The sequence below is a fragment of the Danio rerio genome, chromosome 20, assembly GCF_052040795.2.
Source record: "Danio rerio strain M-AB ecotype USA chromosome 20, GRCz13ab, whole genome shotgun sequence".
Classification (NCBI taxonomy): domain Eukaryota; kingdom Metazoa; phylum Chordata; class Actinopteri; order Cypriniformes; family Danionidae; genus Danio; species Danio rerio.
In genome coordinates, this window is record NC_141040.1 from 52,658,518 (window position 1) to 52,677,696 (window position 19,179).

At 36.7% G+C, this 19,179-nt stretch overlaps 2 protein-coding genes across 2 annotated transcripts in view; one reads left to right on the top strand and one right to left on the bottom strand.

The window, feature by feature from the left end:
- pax1b (paired box 1b) overlaps positions 1–19,179 on the bottom strand; it is a 98,069-nt gene that overhangs the window by 60,134 nt on the left and 18,756 nt on the right. The window contains exon 2 of the mRNA XM_087298923.1: positions 18,674–18,780. The gene's annotated coding sequence lies outside the window, so the exon portion shown is untranslated. The remainder of the gene's footprint in view (positions 1–18,673; positions 18,781–19,179) is intronic.
- The window catches only part of gfus.3 (GDP-L-fucose synthase, tandem duplicate 3), a 34,212-nt gene that overhangs the window by 9,959 nt on the left and 5,074 nt on the right, over positions 1–19,179 (top strand). Inside the window, 5 exon segments of the mRNA NM_001077284.2 lie at positions 2,779–2,893; positions 5,356–5,484; positions 14,238–14,311; positions 17,964–18,097; positions 18,698–18,829. Coding sequence (NP_001070752.2) covers positions 2,779–2,893; positions 5,356–5,484; positions 14,238–14,311; positions 17,964–18,097; positions 18,698–18,829 — 584 coding nt within the window.

A 19,179-nucleotide genomic window follows, 5' to 3' on the forward strand; every position in this document is an offset into this window, starting at 1 on the left:
TTCACAGAGTTTGCTCAATACTGTGCTGATGCACCTTTGGCAGCAATTACAGCCTTAAGTCTTTTTGAATATAATGCCACAAGCTTGGCACACCTGTTTTTGGGAGTTTTTGCCGATTTGTCTTTGCAGTACCTCTCGAGCTCTATCAGGTTGGATGGGAAGTGACGGTGTACAGCCATTTTCAAGTCTCTCCAGAGATGTTCAATAGGATTTAGTTCTGGGCTCTGGCTGGGCCACTCAAGGACATTCACTGAGTTGTTGTGAAGCCACTCCATTGATATTTTGGCGGTGTGCTTTGGGTCATTGTCCTGCTGGAGGATAAACCATCGCCCCAGTCTGAGGTCAAGAGCACTCTGAAGCAGGTTTTCATTCAGGATGTCTCTGTACATTGCTGCATTCATCTTTCCCTCTATCCTGACCAGTCTTCCAGTTCCTGCTGCTGAAAAACATCCCCACAGCATGATGCTGCCACCACCATGCTTCACTGTAGGGATGGTATTAGCCTGGTGATGAGCGGTGCCTGGTTCTCTCCAAACGTAACGCCTGGCATTCACTCCATAAAGAGAATTTCCAGGAGAGGAGTGTCTTCCGTCTGGCCACTCTACCATACAGGCCTGATTGGTGGATTGCTGCACAGATTCTCCTCTCTCCACAGAAGACTGCTGGAGCTCAGACAATGTGACCATCGGGTATTGATCACCTCCTGACTAAGGTCCTTCTCCCCCGATCATTCAGCTTAGGTGACCGGCCAGCTCAAGGAAGAGTCCTGGTGGTTAAACATCTTCCACTTACGGATGATGGAAGCCGCTGTGCTCATTGGAACTTTCAGAGCAGCAGAAATGTTTCTGTAACCTTCCCCAGCCTTGTGCCTCGAGACAATCCTGTCTCGGAGGTCTACAGACAATTCTTTTGTCTTTATGCTTGGTTTGTGCTTTGACATGCACTGTCAACTCTGGGACCTTATATAGACAGGTGTATGCCTTTTCAAATCATGTCCAATCAACTGAATTGACCTCATGTGAACTCCAATGAAGCTGCTGAAGCATCTCAAGAATGATCAGTGGAAACAGAATGTACCTGAGCTCAATTTAGAGCTTCATGGCAAAGGCTGTGAATGCTGATGTACATGTGATTTTTCAGCTTCTTTATTTTTGTTAAATTTGCAACAGGCTCAAAAACTCTTTTTTCACATTGTCATTATGAGGTATTGTGTGTAGAATCTTGAAGAAACAAAAGGATTTTATCCACTTTGGAATAAGGCTGTAACATATAAAATGTGGGAGAAAAGTGAAGCGCTATCAATACTTTCCGGATGCCCTGTACATGTCTTACAGCCATTAACTTTGCAAAAATGGACTTATATTTTATGACTGTATGAGAAAACAGCTAGTATTTGATTACAAACATTCTTCAAAAGATTGTTTGCTTTCAACATAAGGAAGAAACTCCTCAGATGACAGCAATTTAATTTTTTTTTTTTTACTGTTTAACATACCAAACATTTTTTCTTTATTTAATAGATGTCAACTAAACAATATAACAATCTAAAAATAGATGTTGTCTTGGTTGAAATTTTGGCTGTGAAAGAAAATGTAATAGATGTTCAACAACAGTCAAGGCATTGACAGGAGGCATTGCCCCTTCAGAAAGAATTTGTGCCACGTCTATCTAGTGTCTATCACGAAAAACACACTTATGATAGCCTAAGATAAATCTTTATTTTTAAAGAAAAAAAGTTATATTGCCTGAGTTGCGTGTTATCCGTGCCAAACTAATTTTTACGGTAATAATTGTGAATTTTGGTATCTTTTTTAGGTATTTTTCTGGCTACACTAATGCCTTAAAATTTAACTAAGTAATTGTTTTGAATGACATTAGATTGTAACATTTAGCTTTTCCCTAACACTGAAGTTGGTTGGGTAATAGGCTACGTGAAGCGTGATGACTCGGTTAAGCTGATTTCACTATATTTATTTACCGGTTATACTGATCGTGGGTCAGCTTGCATGTGTGGGCATAATTTGACGTCTTTACCTAAAACTTTAAACATTCATATGCCTGTTATTTGAAATAAAATGGAAATAAATAAGGAGAATAACATATGATTTAAAGCACTCGTTTGGCACTAAAGCCATGATCCGTCTGCATTAATAAGCGGTATCGTTGCATTACCATCATTAATAAAATCAGTAATAGCGAAACTATTATTATTACTATTAAAACGTATATTACTGCCTTAGGTCAGTAACAAAGTAAAGTAATAATAAATGTAAATAAATAGCCTAAATGAAAGGTACATGAGAGACCAAAATCAGCCACCAGGTCTAGTGCCCCCCTCTGGATTTAAAATGCCCCCTCAGTTCTGATATCCTGGCGCCGGGCCTGTTCCCTACTGTATTTGTTTTGTCTGTTTATTTTTCTCAATGCTTCTTGATATCAATACAGCTAAATCCCAAAGTCAAGTTAGCCACACCTATATGGTTAATTTAATAAAGAGGTGTGCACCTAAATCATACAGTATAGAACTGGTCTTTGTATAAGAAGTAAACCAGATCATAAATCCACAGTTTTGAAACACTTCCCTGAATCTTGTTTCTCTGGAATTCAAGCAGATTTTATAATGGCTGTAAAAAACAGGTATTTTTATAATCCTGAAAGTAAACCATGTCATCAATCCACATATTGGAAACATTTCCTTGAATATTGTTCCTCAGAAATACAAACAGATTTTAACGTGGCTGTCATGCATGATAACTATATTAACATTCACTGTTTTAGGAGCGCTAAAGAGACCAGGGCAATCTTTGAGAAATATCGTCCGACACACGTCATTCATTTAGCCGCCATGGTGGGCGGGCTCTTCAGGAACATGAGACAAAACCTGGACTTCTGGGTAATTATTAACACTTGAAATGTGGGGGGAAATGAGTACTGAACAGTGCAGTTGACTTGAATTTTCATCAATTTTGATGTTGGTAACAACCAACAAAATCCATATATCCAAAGAAAACAAATGTAATTAGTTCACAAATGAAGTTATGTGTAATAAAAGGAAATGACGTAGGGAAAAAGTATTGAACACATGAAGAAAGGGAGGTGTAGAAAGGCAGTGAAAGCCCAGACAGCAGCTAAAATCTCTCAGTAGTTCTTCAGCAACCCTCTGCTCTTACTCAGTGTAAACATCAGCTGCTTCAGTACAACATCTACATTAGCAGGAGAATGAAGATGAAACCAGGTTGGACATTTCATCAAGACAATGATCCAAAACACAGCCAAGGAAACTCTCACCTGACTTAAATCCAATAGAAAACACAAAATAAAGCTCAGATTTAATAGACGAGACCCACAGAACCATCAAGATTTTTACACTCTGTTGAAGTCTGTGAGAAACTCACACCTGAGAATTCCATGTGACTTCATTCATTCTCAGCATCTTTAAGCTGCCAGCACCAAAAAAGCCTTTTATATAAAATATTAAACACATTTCAGTAGTTCAGCGCTTTCGCCTTGTGTCATTTCATTGTTGTTACACAGAACTCATTTTCAAATAGTTTTTTTGTTTTACTTTTGTGTGTGTATTGTTTGGGATTTTACCAAATTTCCATGTCAACAGCTCCTTTAGAAATATTATTCCTAGAAAAAAAAAAAATCCAAAATGTTCCAGCTGTATATATATATATATATAACAGGCCCGGATTGGCTAATCGGGAGAACCGGGAGAATTCCCAGTGGGCCGGTCCGTTTTTTGGCCGCGAGGGCCGGTGTCCCTAGCTGCTTGCACTCTCAGCAGTTGCACTTTTTGAAATTTATTTGTTTATTTGAGCATAACCTCACTCTTTTTAATCATTATTTTGCCACAGCTCCGCTCTTTTTACTTATTTTCTCGCAGCCCAGTGAGCAAAATGCAGCCCGCAGGTTAATGATGATCATTAACCTGCGGGCTGCACACCATTTCACCCCAAACAACGGCACCTTATTGAATATTAATTAATATTAACGAATATTACACCTGCTCAATGAAAATCAGATGATGCACTACATTAATAAATCTGATATAACTTAATCAGAAATCTAAAATGGGTACAAAAAGAGTAGACATCAATAGGAGCAGATAACATTACATAAGCCCCTTTCACACATACAGACCTTTCGGAAAGGTTGTATGTGTGAACAGGTCCTTTTTGAAAATACCGGTAAATTCGCTCTGGCTATTTTCCGGAAAGAGAAGTTGTAACATTACCGGCAATTTGCCGGAATGCTGCGCTGTGTGAACGCAGATGGAAGACTGCCGGAATAAGCGCGTGCACGTCTAGAACGTGTTGACGTGAGACGTCTGCTTTAGCCAATCACAACAGTCAGGCGCATTTACGTCCGCGCGGTTTGTGAGAATAAAAGCCTTTCAATATTTTTCCAGACACATTCAGCTGCTAGAAGTTAGTCAGATCACGTTTATATGTTCTTCTTAATGCCAACTGTGTAAATAATCATCGATGAGATGCTTATGATAAGCCGTTGTTTGTTTACCTTTAAGCTTTGCGTGTGCCTGTGAAACAGCCTGTGAGCGCCTGCACAGGCACATATTATGAACATCTCGACATGCAAAAGTGATCTTGCGAAAGTTGTTCACAATATTGATCATGCACAGAGTTTGTAATTTAGTCAAATGTTTACAAACACAAGCGCAGTCGTTTAAAGCTCATTTGTGGTGAATGATGTCAGAATTTACCGCTATTTTGGAATGGATGTGTGAATGTTCTTTTCTGGAAAATTTCCGTAACGTCCTCGCCTGTGTGAACAGCGCTTTTTTGAATATACTGGTAAAGTCGTTCCATAAATTTTCCAGATATTTACCGGTATCACTGTGTGAAAGGGGCTATAGCTTAACAGTGCCATCGTGGTCTAGTGGTTAGCACGTTACATAATGATGCGACTGTCCCGAGTTCGATCCTCACCAGAGAATAATGTGTTTTTTTTTCATTTTCAGTGTTAAGACATAAAATACTGTTTGGGTTACTTATGTAGGGATACAAATTTTTTTTGTGTGTGTGACGACTGTTACAAAGGACTGGATATCGATAAAGAATTAATGTTCTCATATTTATGAAAAACATTTGAAGTTCTAAAGCAGCTTTGTCCTTGAAAAAGATGTGTTAGTGTCATTTGAAACTGAATTGGAAATGACGTTATTTTAATATAGTCAGTTGTCGACTGAGGTGGGCCAGTCTAAGGCTTGAAACTCCAGAGCTAAAAAGGAGTCCCACTCCGGCCCTGATATATAATGCATATAAAAGGGTGGACATGTAACTTGTGATAACTTGTATTGTTTGTTTGTTTGTTTGTTGTCGTTGTTTTCAGAGAAATAATGTGTTCATAAATGACAACGTGCTTCAGACGGCTAATGAATTTGGAGTGGTGAAGGTCGTCTCTTGCCTGTCCACCTGTATTTTCCCAGATAAGACCACATACCCTATTGATGAGACCATGGTAAATATTTATAGCATTACTTTAAAAGCTTCTGGCATGCATTTTCACATACCATGATGCATTTGTTGACCATAATCAGTTGACTGAAACCTTCCTCTATAATTACAAACCAGTTGATCAAGTTTATTTTTTAGAGAATTTAGGACCTGAGAGACTTTGAACACCTTTTGACATTTTAGTGGAGTCACATGATAAAAAAGGACAACCTCTAAACTCTTCCTGTATCAGGACACAATAAAAAAATCATAATTTGGGTAGGGTTCCACCAACTGTCCATAAGCTCTTGTTTAAAATGAAATGTAAATTCCACAGTAGAAGATTAGCAACTAGTTATAGTTTGTACAAAGACCACATGTTTGTAAGGCAGAACTCTAAAATTACCTATTAATTAACAGGTTCTGTATCGTGTGATCTTTCCCAGTGATGGGTTGCAGTTGGAAGGGCATCCGCTGGGTAAAAACATGTGCTGGATAAGTTGGCTGTTAAAGGGCCATGAAACCCCCTCGATTCAGCAGGGTGTTTTCACACCTCTACTTTGGAAAAAGTCAGAAAAGTGGGCGTGTCCAGCTCTGCTTAGAGGGGAGTGTCGGAGGAACTAAAGTGGGATGGTGTGGGAGTGTCTATTTGTGCACGCACAAGTTTCGGAGTCAAAATACACACACATGAGAAAGTGATGGTGTTTAACCTACATGGACATCTGTAGTCAAATTATTTGCCAAATTATTAAATGTTGGACTTTAACAGCAGTTTGGCTCTTTCATTCAGGGAATTCATTCATGCCCCTCGCGACAAACGAGATATTTGATTCGAGGAACTGCTCTAAGCGTGTATTTTACATGCAATGTTTGATACCGCACGGCGAATGAGAGAAAAAAACCTCCGCATTTCCCGGAAACTTAGATGCACAGGGCAGGTAGCGTCAGAAAGCCGCGTGTGTTATTCCAATCACAAAATGCGGTAAAAACCCTACACGAGGTTAAAGTTTGGTTGTGGTGCTAATGTGTTTACACTCTGTGCAATAGTTAACTTAGTTCGATACGAACAAACTGAATAAACAAAGAGCACTGGTCGCTCACTTACCAAATCTGTAGAGACAGGACAATCACCAGCAACTAGACCCGCGTCTTTATTAAGAGAAGACTACAAGCGAATCCGGATCTCAGCGTTTACAGATGAGAACAGCTCTCAGGTAAACAATAATCCTCCTCAGACACGTAAGTTATTGTTGTCGAGCGTCGCGTACACTGTTAATCCACACGTGAATCCAGATGAGCTCTCACAGAGAGAAAATGAAAACGAAACTTAACTGCAGCAAACTATAAAAGCAACACTTCACGCTTGTTTTGCCAACACAACGTGGCGTCTCTGTCGTGTAAACACGGTGACAGTAATGAATATTAATGAAGTTGCACAGTAGAGCGTGCTGATTGGTTTGAACCAAGCCTTACTCATGCATTAATGCATCACACTGTAAGACGTAATAAGACACACTCTGGCACAGACGCCCAGTCTGCACGCTGGAATACAACACTATTATGTCATGACAGTGACGCAGCTTCAAAAATTTGTTTCAAACAGGAAGTACGAATTTGCTTAAAATAACGCAAAAACAACCAATTTACACTTTTTAGTGAAATATAGGTGTCCTAATAGTGTTTTTAGCAGTGTGGGACACATATACGACTGTCAACAGCTCAAAAAATGTGTTTTGGTGTTTTGTGACCCTTTAACTCCACTGTGGTGACCCCGGACTAATAAAGGGAAAGCCGAAAATGAATGAATGTATCGTGTGATCGACAGGTTTTTCTTGTTTATTTACAAAAAAAAAACTGCCTTATGCGATGAAGATCTCTGCTCTGTTGACGATGTTTTCAATTCAATGTTTTACATTTTAATTCAACACTGCAGTTTATCGAGAGTCTTTTAATAATATTTACAATACAATACATTGTATAAGAAATAATAAAGAGAAAATTATGTTCAATAACAAATGACAGAAAACATATTGGCAGTTTATTTTGTATCATAACTCACAACACCAAACCAAACTCTATATCAAACCATTAAAAATGTCAGTAAATGTCACTTTCTAATAAATTTTCAAAATTAAAAGATGGAAAGATCATGGTCCCATAATGCAATTTAAAAACAAATAAATGGGGGGAAAAAATGAACATGGATAACTACTTTACGGATATTTTCAGAGTATAGGTCGTACAGTAAGCTCTCCGTAAGGTTATGCATACTGTAGCGGCACACCTTTCATGCAAATCTTTATGTACCACCTTTTGCAGCTTCTATTCCAACAACCAGTATTTGCAAAAATGCGAGTAAGACCGAATCTTCTTTTAAAAATAGGTTTACTGAAGAAATGCAAACAAAAATACAAAGTTACAATAGACTCGATCAGCTCGGTCAAAAAACTGTGTCGCTTCCAACATCCATAACTGCAATCTGACTTAAACGTATGAACTAATGACCCTGGGACGTATTACTGTCGGAAGCCAAAATACCAAAGTAAAGGTTTTTAAACTGTATCAATTATTAAATTATGCATTTTAGATAATACAACCACAATTAATTCTTATTATATTTAAATATCAATTTTTATCATGTTTTGACCTTTTTAACTAAATTATTACTAAATTAACTAATTATTACTAAATTAACTAATTATTACTAAATTATTACTAAATTATTACTAAATTAACTAAATTATTATCACGGTAACACTTTACAACCACGGCGAATGAAGCTCTGCACAAGACTTTTGGCCAGCGGAGAAATTAAAATGGTCGTGCCCAACTGAGTCTGGTTCTCTCAAGGTTTTTTTTCTTCACTCCCATCAGGTGAAGTTTTTTTCCCTCTCCGCTGTCGCCACTGCCTCGCATGGTTCAGGATTGGTAGAGCTACGCATTGATGAATTTGCTCTTCAGTGTTTGAACTCTCAGTAATGATTAAATCACACTGAACTGAGCTAAACTGAACTGAACTTAAACACTAAAAACTGAACTACACTGTTTCAGTTACTATGACCATTTATGTGAAGCTGCTTTGACACAATCTACATTGTAAAAGCGCTATACAAATAAAGCTGAATTGAATTGAATTGAACAATAAGGTTCATTAGTTAATGCATTTACTAACATGAACTAATCATGAACAACACATGTACAGCATTTATTAATCATAATTGAACATTTACTAATGCATTATTAACATCCAAGCCCATGCTTGTTAACATTAGTTAATGCACCATGAGTTAACATGAACTAACAATGAACTACTGTATTTTAATTAACTAACGTTTAATAACATGAATATATACTGTAGTAAATGTATTGTTCATTGTTTGTTCCTGTTAGTAAATGCATTACTAACATTAGCTAATGAACCTTATTGTAAAGTGTGACCATTATCACAAATGAATTATGCATAACTGGCTCTTACACATACAGTAGTTGCACTGAATGACGCAATACTAAATCAGAGGCCTTTAAATAGTTTTTTTTTGGTTGAGTCCCTTACTTATCAGGGATCACCACAGTGGAATTAACCACCAACTATACCAGCATAAGTTTTACGTAGCAAATGCCCTTCCAGTGTAGGAGTCCACCTATTAGCCCAATGACGAAACTAACAGCATGGTCGAAGGTTTAATGCATGTAAGCCTTTTCTAGTGCTTCTGAAAAGAGTTGTATTATTTATTAGAATTTATTTATATTCGTTTTTTAGCTTCTAATTCAATCTGACTCCAATTTAAATGATCCTAAAATTTAGATTGTATTTTTAATTGTAAGAACGGATCACATTCGTCATATATGATTTAATTTAGAGTTTTGATTTATATCTGAGTTCCGATATTCTAAATTGTACGTTCATTAGGGACCAACATCGCTCAGAGCTTCACGCCCTGGGTTTGCTTGTCTTCTCACGGACAATATGTCGACACTCTAAAAATAGTCAGAGGGTGCAGGATTAACTAATATTCAAATAGGTTGGTTGCATAACGCTCACCTATTCCTAAAAGAATAGATTCTTTAGCCAAGCCCGTGCAACTTGCTACTTTCAGTGGTTAAATGATTAAAAGGTCTACATGTTATCAGCTCGGAATGGCTACGTATAATCAAATGCACCTATCAAATAATTTATGCCGGACCATAAGGGTAGCGAAGACTCCTCGTAATCTACTGGATACAATGAATTCGCAAAACTCCAGAATTAATCAAAACTTAACATTTTATTTGTCAGGGGAGCATCTGGCAAAGATCTTAATCAAAGTCAAAAACCAAATCAGCATGTACAAGTAAAATAATACAGTGAAATTAAGACCACTTTACCAATCACACTGAGACATTTAAATTGATACCAAACATGAATATAGTGCTGCAAGATACACCATATTAAAACCTTGGACATTTTATGCAAAATGTGCTCTGATCAGCAAGTCGCTTTAGGGTCAAGAAGGGGGGCTTGGGGTGAAAGAAGGGTGCATTCCGGCATTCTTCCCTGATTTTGTCAAAGACATACAGTCAGGAAGATTTAATCAGGATGACTTGAATAGAACAGTTGAACAACTGGTTTCCTGATCACTTCTTAGATCAGAAAGTCCATTGTAGCATTGCATAGCAACTCTTATGTTCTTGCCTCATGAAAGTCCAAAAGAGTTATTAGGGTCTGATATTCTGGAGAGATTTAGCCATCTTACACCAGCATGCGACCCAGTTCTAGGAAACCTTTAAATTGTTAGACAGGAAAATACTGTGAAAAGTGATTAAAATCAAAATGTTAAACTTGCAATACACATGAAAGCGAAGAAAACTTCAGTAAGTTCTTATTTTTCTATATTGTTGGATGCAAACAAAACACTGTTTGAAAGAAAATTAAACTGTCTCAAAAAAGGAAAAAAGAGGAGGGGCCTCCATATAGTTACATTGAATCCAAGTTCAATGGTGCAACAGAAAACTATTTTTTAGTGCGCAGGTTGTAACCTCTTATCCCTTTGTATCAACTAAGCTATGTTTTAAATTGCACACTGATGGTGCATCTGCCCCCATTCTTAGCAGATTGAAAAATGTTAAGTTTAACAACCTTAGATGACAGATATATTTATTATCTATTTAGAAAAAACTAAACCAAAACCAAAACAAACAAAAAAACGTGTGGAAAACAAAGTACAGCCCCACAGCTTTCATATGAGTTAAGGCTACAAATTGAATGCACTTGATTAACTGATCATGTAGACCTCAACGAATGCCAACATGATAAGACATTGACTGGATGATTCTGATCCTTCCACCTAATGCAACCACTTACATTAAAAAATGTTTAATAAATCCAATGAATCTTTTTTTTCTGTGTATAATTGATATGAAACTGACCAAATAGACAGTTACATGCATTTAAATAATTCAACTCAATAATGGGCTGAAATATGATGGGCGCAGATTCTCTGTAGGTCTATCGTCAACAATCTTTCTAGGGAAACAACTGTGGCTGCTTATTTTATGAAGAGAAATGAGGATATTCAGGAGGAAGTCAATCAATCTACTATGCTGAAGATGATTTGCATGTGGAAAACATCCAAGATAATCCACAGATCACAAAAGATCGAAAATTTCCCTATGCAATGACAAAAATTGTCTATGAGCGACAACTCAAACTCTTCAAATTGGCATTTTAAACGTTTCAGCTCTTGACGATATAATGACTCTACAACAGACTGTTTGGAAGGATTGATTCTCTGAAAACACCATAAGAGCAATGCTTAGTTTGGCAAAGTTCACTCACTTACACTGATTTATCAGGGGTCGCCACAGCGCAATGAACTGACAATTACTGTGGCATAAGTTCAAGTTCAATTTATTTTTATAGCACGTTTCCAACTGCCACAAGGCAGAACAAAGTGCCTTACAGAGAAAAAATAAACAAAAGATATGGGCTTAAAAACAATAACAGCAATAGGCACATAAGAAAGAAACAGTGAAAGTGTAACAATTAAAAAAAAAAAAATTTATTTTGCCTAATTACAAGATGCTACCACAGTTGACCAACACTAAACACGATTAAGAACAGGTCTGTTTTGATCCCCCTCCCCACTCCCAACACCCCAATCCCCCCACCCTCTTGAAGGGAAGGCTTTGCGCTTCAAAAGACCTAGAAAATAAATGAGTATTTAATTTAGACTTACTTAGCTACTTTTGAGGTGGGCCTTTGTTAATTTTAATAAAAACTGATCAGCGGAATGCAAGTGTCTGGATGGAGTGTAAATAACAATCAGTTGGGATAAATATTGAGGGCCTAGACCATGTAGAGCTTTAAACACAAAGAGAAGGATTTTAAATTGGATTCTTTGTGTCACTGGAAACCAATGAAGAGACCTCAAAATAGGAGTAACATCTTTATAGGAGAAAATCTAGCTGCTGTGTTTAGCACTAACTGTACGCGAGCAATCTGAGACTTAGGCAGCCAAAAATAGAGAGAGTTACAATAGTCCAACCGGGAGGTTATAAGCGCATGTATGGCAATTTCTAAGGAAGAGAGGATTTCATTGTAGAGAGAAGGCAGAGTTGGTAGAAACTATTTCCAACCACTTTTGAGATACATTTATCAAACTTTAAGTTCTGGTCTAATGTACCAGGTTACGTACTTAGGGTGATCTGAATTCCTTCAAGTTGCCCAACCTGAGGCGTTTACAGTCCGACAAATCATTGGGCCCAAATATAACAACCTCTGTTTTCTCCTCATTTAGAAGTAAAAAGTTCTCAGAAAGCCATGCTTCTACCTATCCCCAGGCACAGCGACAATGAGTTCAAAACAGAGGACTCATTTTCCTTTTTGAATGACAGATTGATTTGTTTATCGCGCGCATAAGGATAAAGGTGCAGGCCATATTTTCTGGAAAAAAAGAACCTAGTGAGAGCATATAAAGAGAGAATAGTGAAGGTGCTAGAATTATAATTATTTCCTTTATTTAGCCAGGAGATCACATTGAGACAGTACCGTCTCTTCTTCCAGTGAGACCTGGTCAAGATGGCAGGCAGCACATAAAGTTTCACATAATATCACAAAAACAATAACACAAAGTTACAAAATCACTGTTCATAAAAACATCAGATCATAAAGAACAATTACAAGTGTCCTTTAAGATGTTGTATAAAAGATGTTTAAAAGTACTCAGAGTCGAAAGTGTCAAGATTGAGCTGATTTTGCAGGTCATTCCAACCCCTGGGAGCGTAAACGGAAAAAGCACGTCTGCCAAGTTCTGACAGTACCCTAGGGACTGTTGGACGAATACATGAACCAGATCTAGTGTGTTGGTTATTTGTGTGAAATGTTAACAAATTAGAAAGATAGGATGGTAATTTACCTAAAAGAGCCTTTAAAATAAATAAGTACAGATGTAATTTTCTCCTTTGATAATTGAGCCTTGGGGAAGACCACACGTTAACGGTGTCGTGGAGGTGCCATAAGTTTTAAGCTCCATCACTGGGAAACACCAATACACTTTGCCAATTTAGTTTTTAATCTTAGTTTTAATTCACTGCAGTGGATGCCTTTGGACTGTGAGGGAAACCCGAACCCAGGAAAACTCAAATAAACTCTGCATACTCCAAGCGAGACTCCAGCAAAAAATTTATTCTGGACAAAAATGGACCAAAGAGGTCCATTTCTTCCCACTCACATGCACAGTAGCATGTTTGCTGAAAAACAAAACACAGCATATCGGCATAAACACCCCATACCAGGGACACTACTCTGCATTTGGTTCAAACTCTGATTGTTGCAAATTACATGCATTTTTCGAAAAAGCCTAAAGGACATTATTTGCTTTTTGATTATATTTAATATGATAGCAACAACAAGTGAGGAACAAGTTCGGACAGCACTGCCTCATACCAACCATTGGCTCGATAGTTGTTGGATAGGTGAGGATTGGATGACAACTGCTGCGCTCATGTCATATATTGAAAACAACCATTATGACTGTCAACTCACAGTTACAGTTTGTGCACTGGTTATTTTCTGAGAACTACGACTTGAGCTACACTGTAATAAACGTCTTTATGTTACAGATAATCAGGTTTCAGCTAAATATTTTTAATTATAAAAAGTTTCACTTCATGCATTTTTGGTGAGTTAAGATGACTAGAAAACCTAATTTGATTAAACTAAAATAAATGTTAGGCAGAAAGATTTCTTTTACAGCGTATGTGTGCACTGAATGCCAATAGGTTTAAATGTTGCCACATATAAAATAATTCTGATTATCATGATGTGAAGAGTTTCAAATTGAACAACACAATTACAAAAGTGTTTGCGTTTGGAATATGAGGTAATGGAGTTAGCATTTAAAGGTCCAATAAAATGTAAGTTTTTTTTTAGATGTTATCAGTATTATTTGTATTTATCTAGAGTATAATGGTGCGCCCGCTTCAAATGTTATCACTTGATTAAATGGGCATTATCAGTGGCTATCAGCTGATAGATAAGGGAAAGCAGGGCCAAGTGTCAGTGTTGCAGTTTGACAAGTGTGAGTGCTCCAAATCAAGGCCAGGTGTGGTTCAATTAAATTCAACTTTATTTCCATAGTGTTTTACAATAGATTGTGTCAAAGCAGCTTAACATAGAAGTGTAAATTGAAACTGTTTCAGTCCAGTTAAAGTTATCACTTTTCATGAACCAGACTATTTTTATTGTGTCAATGGAATTAAAAGTGAGTGTACTTTCTTTTTCTGCTTGGTTTGTTTCAGATCCACAATGGTCCACCACATGACTCTAATTTCGGTTATGCCTTCGCCAAGCGCATGATTGATGTCCAAAACAGGTTAGAAACAGGTTTAAAGCATGTATGCCTCACATGAAAGCATATCTGGGTCACATTTCAATGCACTGCAATACATCAATATTTCTGTAGTGTTTTTTATAATAAAGATTGTATCAAGGAAGCGTAACATAAATAAAGAAAAAGAGAATAAAAAGCCATAATATTTTAAATTGTGAAACATTCCAGCAATTCTCGCAGCCTGGAAAGTAGTGTAGTATATAAAGAAGATTTAGTATTCTCCAAAAGTATGCAGTAGTGTCTCTAAAAGTGTACAGACATGCAACTTAAAGAAAGTCAAGCATGTATTGGAGAAGAAATGAGCCAGGCTAAAATTGTGCTATGTGTGAAAGATGAGCAGCCTGCAGAAGAGCAGGAGCAACTATGAGAAGCAAGAGAAGAACTGAATATGTAAAATTATGCAATATGTAAAGAATTATGCAGCACGGTGGCACAGTGGGTAGCACAATCGCCTCACAGTAAGAAGGTTGCTGGTACGAGCCTTGGCTGGGTCAGTTGGCGCTTCTTTGTGGAGTTTGCATGTTCTCCCTGTGTTCGCAGGAGGCCCTAGACCTGGTGACTGATTTTGGTCCCTCTTGTTCCTTTCATTTAGGCTATTCATTCACATTTATTATTACTTTGCATTACTGCCTGAGTTACTGACTTAAGGCAGTAATATACCTTTTCTATAGTAATAATAATAATAATAATAATAACAATATGCAGTATTGCAATTACTAATTTTTTTTAAATAAAGTAATGCAACGACACCGTTTATTAATGCACACAGATCATGGCTTCAGCGCCAAACGAGTTCTTTTAATCATATTTTATTCTGCTTGTTTCTTTCCAAATTCACAGTTATAACCGTGAAAATTGGTTAATTTTTAGGATAACAAATAATATGCTATTTAACTTTTTTTCATCATTTTAAAAGTAAAAATAAAGATCTATGTTAGGCTATTGTAAATTATGTTTTTTTATGTGATTTGTCTGGTTGCCATTTGTAAAAACACCATCATAAACCATTAGGTTACTAGACCTACCCGTCATTTAATTTAGTTATTTAGCATATTTTAAATCACTTGTTTCAGGTTATTTAAATTTTGTAGGGCCGTGAGCTACAAGTCAAAGCAATCTTGATGTGCTAACTGTATTTTAGCTCTTAATATAGGACTACAATATATTTTCTGGTGTTTAATTTTGCATGAGCAAATAGCAGTATAGCCTAAATTACATTTAATAATTTTTAAAAGATTATCATTCTGCCTACCTGCAGCGCACGTGAGAGGTTGATCCACCGCAAATCCACTTATACACTATATACCTATTTCATTTATAACTGTAAACTTGACTTCGCAGGCCGATCATCTATAAACGCAAAAGGCATTTTATAAGTGTCCTAACTTGACTGCTGCTGCATAATGGGATGTTTCTCTACAAAACTGTAAAAGTGTGCTTTAGCATATCAAAATGAAAGCAAACATTCAAAAGGGTTCTGCGTTTCGTCAATTTTAGCTTAATTTTAATATTATTAATATTAATAATGAATATAATAAATAGGAATATTAATTATAGTGTAGACTACATTGGGATTGTGCAGTGAACTAAACATGTTTATTAGGCTACATATCTTCTAACTGAAAAACTATTGTGAAGATTACTGGCAGATGCGTTTTTGCTAAAATTAATTAAACTGCAAATTTCTTCAGCTTTTTTTCCTTTTAGAGTTCAAGAGAGTTGTACTTAAAGAATTAGTTAACCAAAACATGTAATGAATTAGGCTGCTCGTCTCATGTCATCTACTAGTCCACTTTCTCCCTTGTGAGTTGAGTGCGCCTCCACCACCGAATTCGCGTTTTAAAGACTATATACGGAAGCACCCTGACCTGACGAGGTGACCAGATCTCTGGACTATAGGCCTAGTTTTAATCTCACAATTTTCATAATTTATTGCTATTTCATATTATACATTATCTAAATGTGTGTTCTGAAGGTTGGAATGACAGGAGTGTTAGTTATTAATGATAGAAAGAATTTTCAGTTTTAAGTGAACAATTCTTGATAAAAACTGAGGGGGCACTTTTATTGGCTATTCATAATATGAAATTTAATGGTAAGCTTGGCAAGTAATGTTGGAGAATTTGATGTTTACTCATTCAAACAGAATGCCTGAGCATACTGCCCGAGAGGCATTTGAAGATGACCGCCTAGTGAAATGACTTGCCTTAAAGGGACTTTGGTTTAACATAATATAAGTTCAATGAACTCATAAGGTTAATTTGATTCGGCTTAAAAATATAAAGCAACCAGGATTTTTTTTTTTACAGTGTACAATTCAGATGGTATAGGGGAGACTTCAGTTGCCCTGAAGGGCTGTTTCCAGACATCACAGTATTTTCTGGTATTCAGAACCTCCAGTCTGATCGTGGTTAGTGAATGGTAAGGCCGGGTAACTACAACAAATACTGTTCTAGTTAAATTAAAACCGATTTAGCTCATCTCACTGTGTCATCAATTTATGACATTATGCATTTCAAAGGACAAACTTTTTTTTATTTGTTGTTTTATTTTACATTATATCATTGCAATTTCACCATCGCATTTATATGAGATTTAAACACATTTTTTGCTGTATTTTCCACTCCAGTTATCAGTTCATCCGTTTTTATCTGTAAATCAATTAATTTACTTTTCAGCTTAGTGCCTTTATTACTCTGGGGTCGCCACAGTGGAATGAACTGCCAACTTATCCAGCATACGTTTTACGCAGCGGATTCCCTTACAGCTGCAACCCTTCACTGGGAAACATCCATAAACACTCAATCATACACATACACCACAGACAATTTTAGCTTGCCCAATTTATCTATATCACATGTCTTTGGACTTGGGGAGGAATCCGGAGCACCTGGAGGAAATCCACGCGAACGCAGGGAGGACATGCAAACTCCACACAGAAATGAAAACTGACCCAGCCGAGGTTCGAACCAGCGACCTTCTTGCTGTGAGGCGATTGTGCTACCCACTGCGTCACCACGTCGCCCACTTGATTTAAATGTTATTATAATTTTCTTTAAACTATTAGGTGGATTTCATTTAAATATTGTCACTGTGATGCATTTAAAGTGACAGTTCAACCAAAGCAATTGGTTCATTATTCAGTTCAACCTGAAACTTTCACTTGTTGTCACAATCCTATTTAAGTTTCTTTAATCACCTGAACATAAAATAAGTTCTTTTGGAAAATGTTGGAAAACCTGTCACCACTGCCTTCTACAGTATTTGTTTTCCTATGTAAGTCAATGGTTACAGGTTTCAAACCTTATTTAAGAGATCTTCTTTAGTGTTTAACAGAAAAAGGAAGCTCATAAAGGTTTGCAACCAATTGAGGTCAAATAAATTGTAATTTTTGGGTGAATTATGCCGTTAAATCATTATAAGTTAAATAAATCACAGCCATTACCACAATGAACAAACACTTGGCCATTTTAAAGAAAGTTTTTTTTTTTGTTTTTTTTTATTATAACTAATTGTTTAATAACACTATTTAGGAAAAACCCAAAATGTATTTCAATATTATTTTTTTTGGTAAAACATTGTTTATAGCTTTTAAAATTCAAACCTGTGTGTGTTTTGTGTGTTTGTTCATTAGGACTTGTTTTAAGCAGTACGGTCGGCGATACACAGCTGTTATTCCTACCAATGTGTTTGGAGCTCATGACAACTTCAACATTGAGGACGGTCACGTGCTACCAGGATTGATTCACAAGACCTACCTAGCAAAAAGTGAGATACAATGGGCTACATGCACAGCTAGTGTCTTTCAGCCTGTGACTGACTGAACTTCCAGTTGAACTTCCGGTTATGTGACGATTTTCAATTTCTATACTGTTCCTTTTACAGCATCGATGATGTAATGTGATTAAAATACAATCAGTTAAATAAACTTAAGCATTCATTAAGTTTTTCAAGAGTAAAACGAGATGAAAAAACATGTAAACTCTAGTGCCGTCAGTAGCAGCAGGCTAAAAACACAGAAAATACTGGGGTGAAATACACTTCCATATTTTAAAGACATGATAGAATTGCATTAAATTTCATTGTAATGCAGCACTTTTTTCAGGCCTGAGACCCCCTTTATATCATATATCAATCAATAAGACAGTGAAGATCACTGATATTTAAAGAAATCAGATCTTAAACATGGCGATTTTAGAATGGCATGACCATTCACTGGATGCGCTTGAGCTGACTGACAGATAAAAAAAAGTCTGTGTGCATGCATAAACCCCATCAAAATCAAATACACATTATGAAAGGCTTAAAATCTCATTTAAGCTGAGCTCTCTTTTTGATACTAACCATTTGTGCCTGTGTGTCTTGTAGAGGAAGGTAAACCTCTGCAGGTCTGGGGTTCAGGGAAACCTCTGCGTCAGTTCATCTATTCTTTGGATCTGGCTCGTCTGTTCCTGTGGGTTTTAAGGGAATACGATGAAGTGGATCCAATCATTCTCTCAGGTAGAAAAAAATTCAACTTTTTTGTCAATACACGTGTACAAGTACAAGGCAATGAAATACAGTTTTGGTCTGACCAGGCGTCTAACCATTAAATATATTATAGTATATTTTTCCTCCAATTTCTGTTCAACGGAAAGAAGATTGTTTCAGCACATTTCTAAACATAATAGTTTTAATAACTCATTTATAATAACTGATTTATTTTATCTTTGCCATGATGACAACAAATAATATTTGACTAGATATTTTACAAGACACTTCTATACAGCTTAAAGTGACATTTAAAGGCTTAAATAGGTTATAGGCAAGTTGAGGTAGTTAGGCAAATCATTGCATAAGATGGTTTGTTC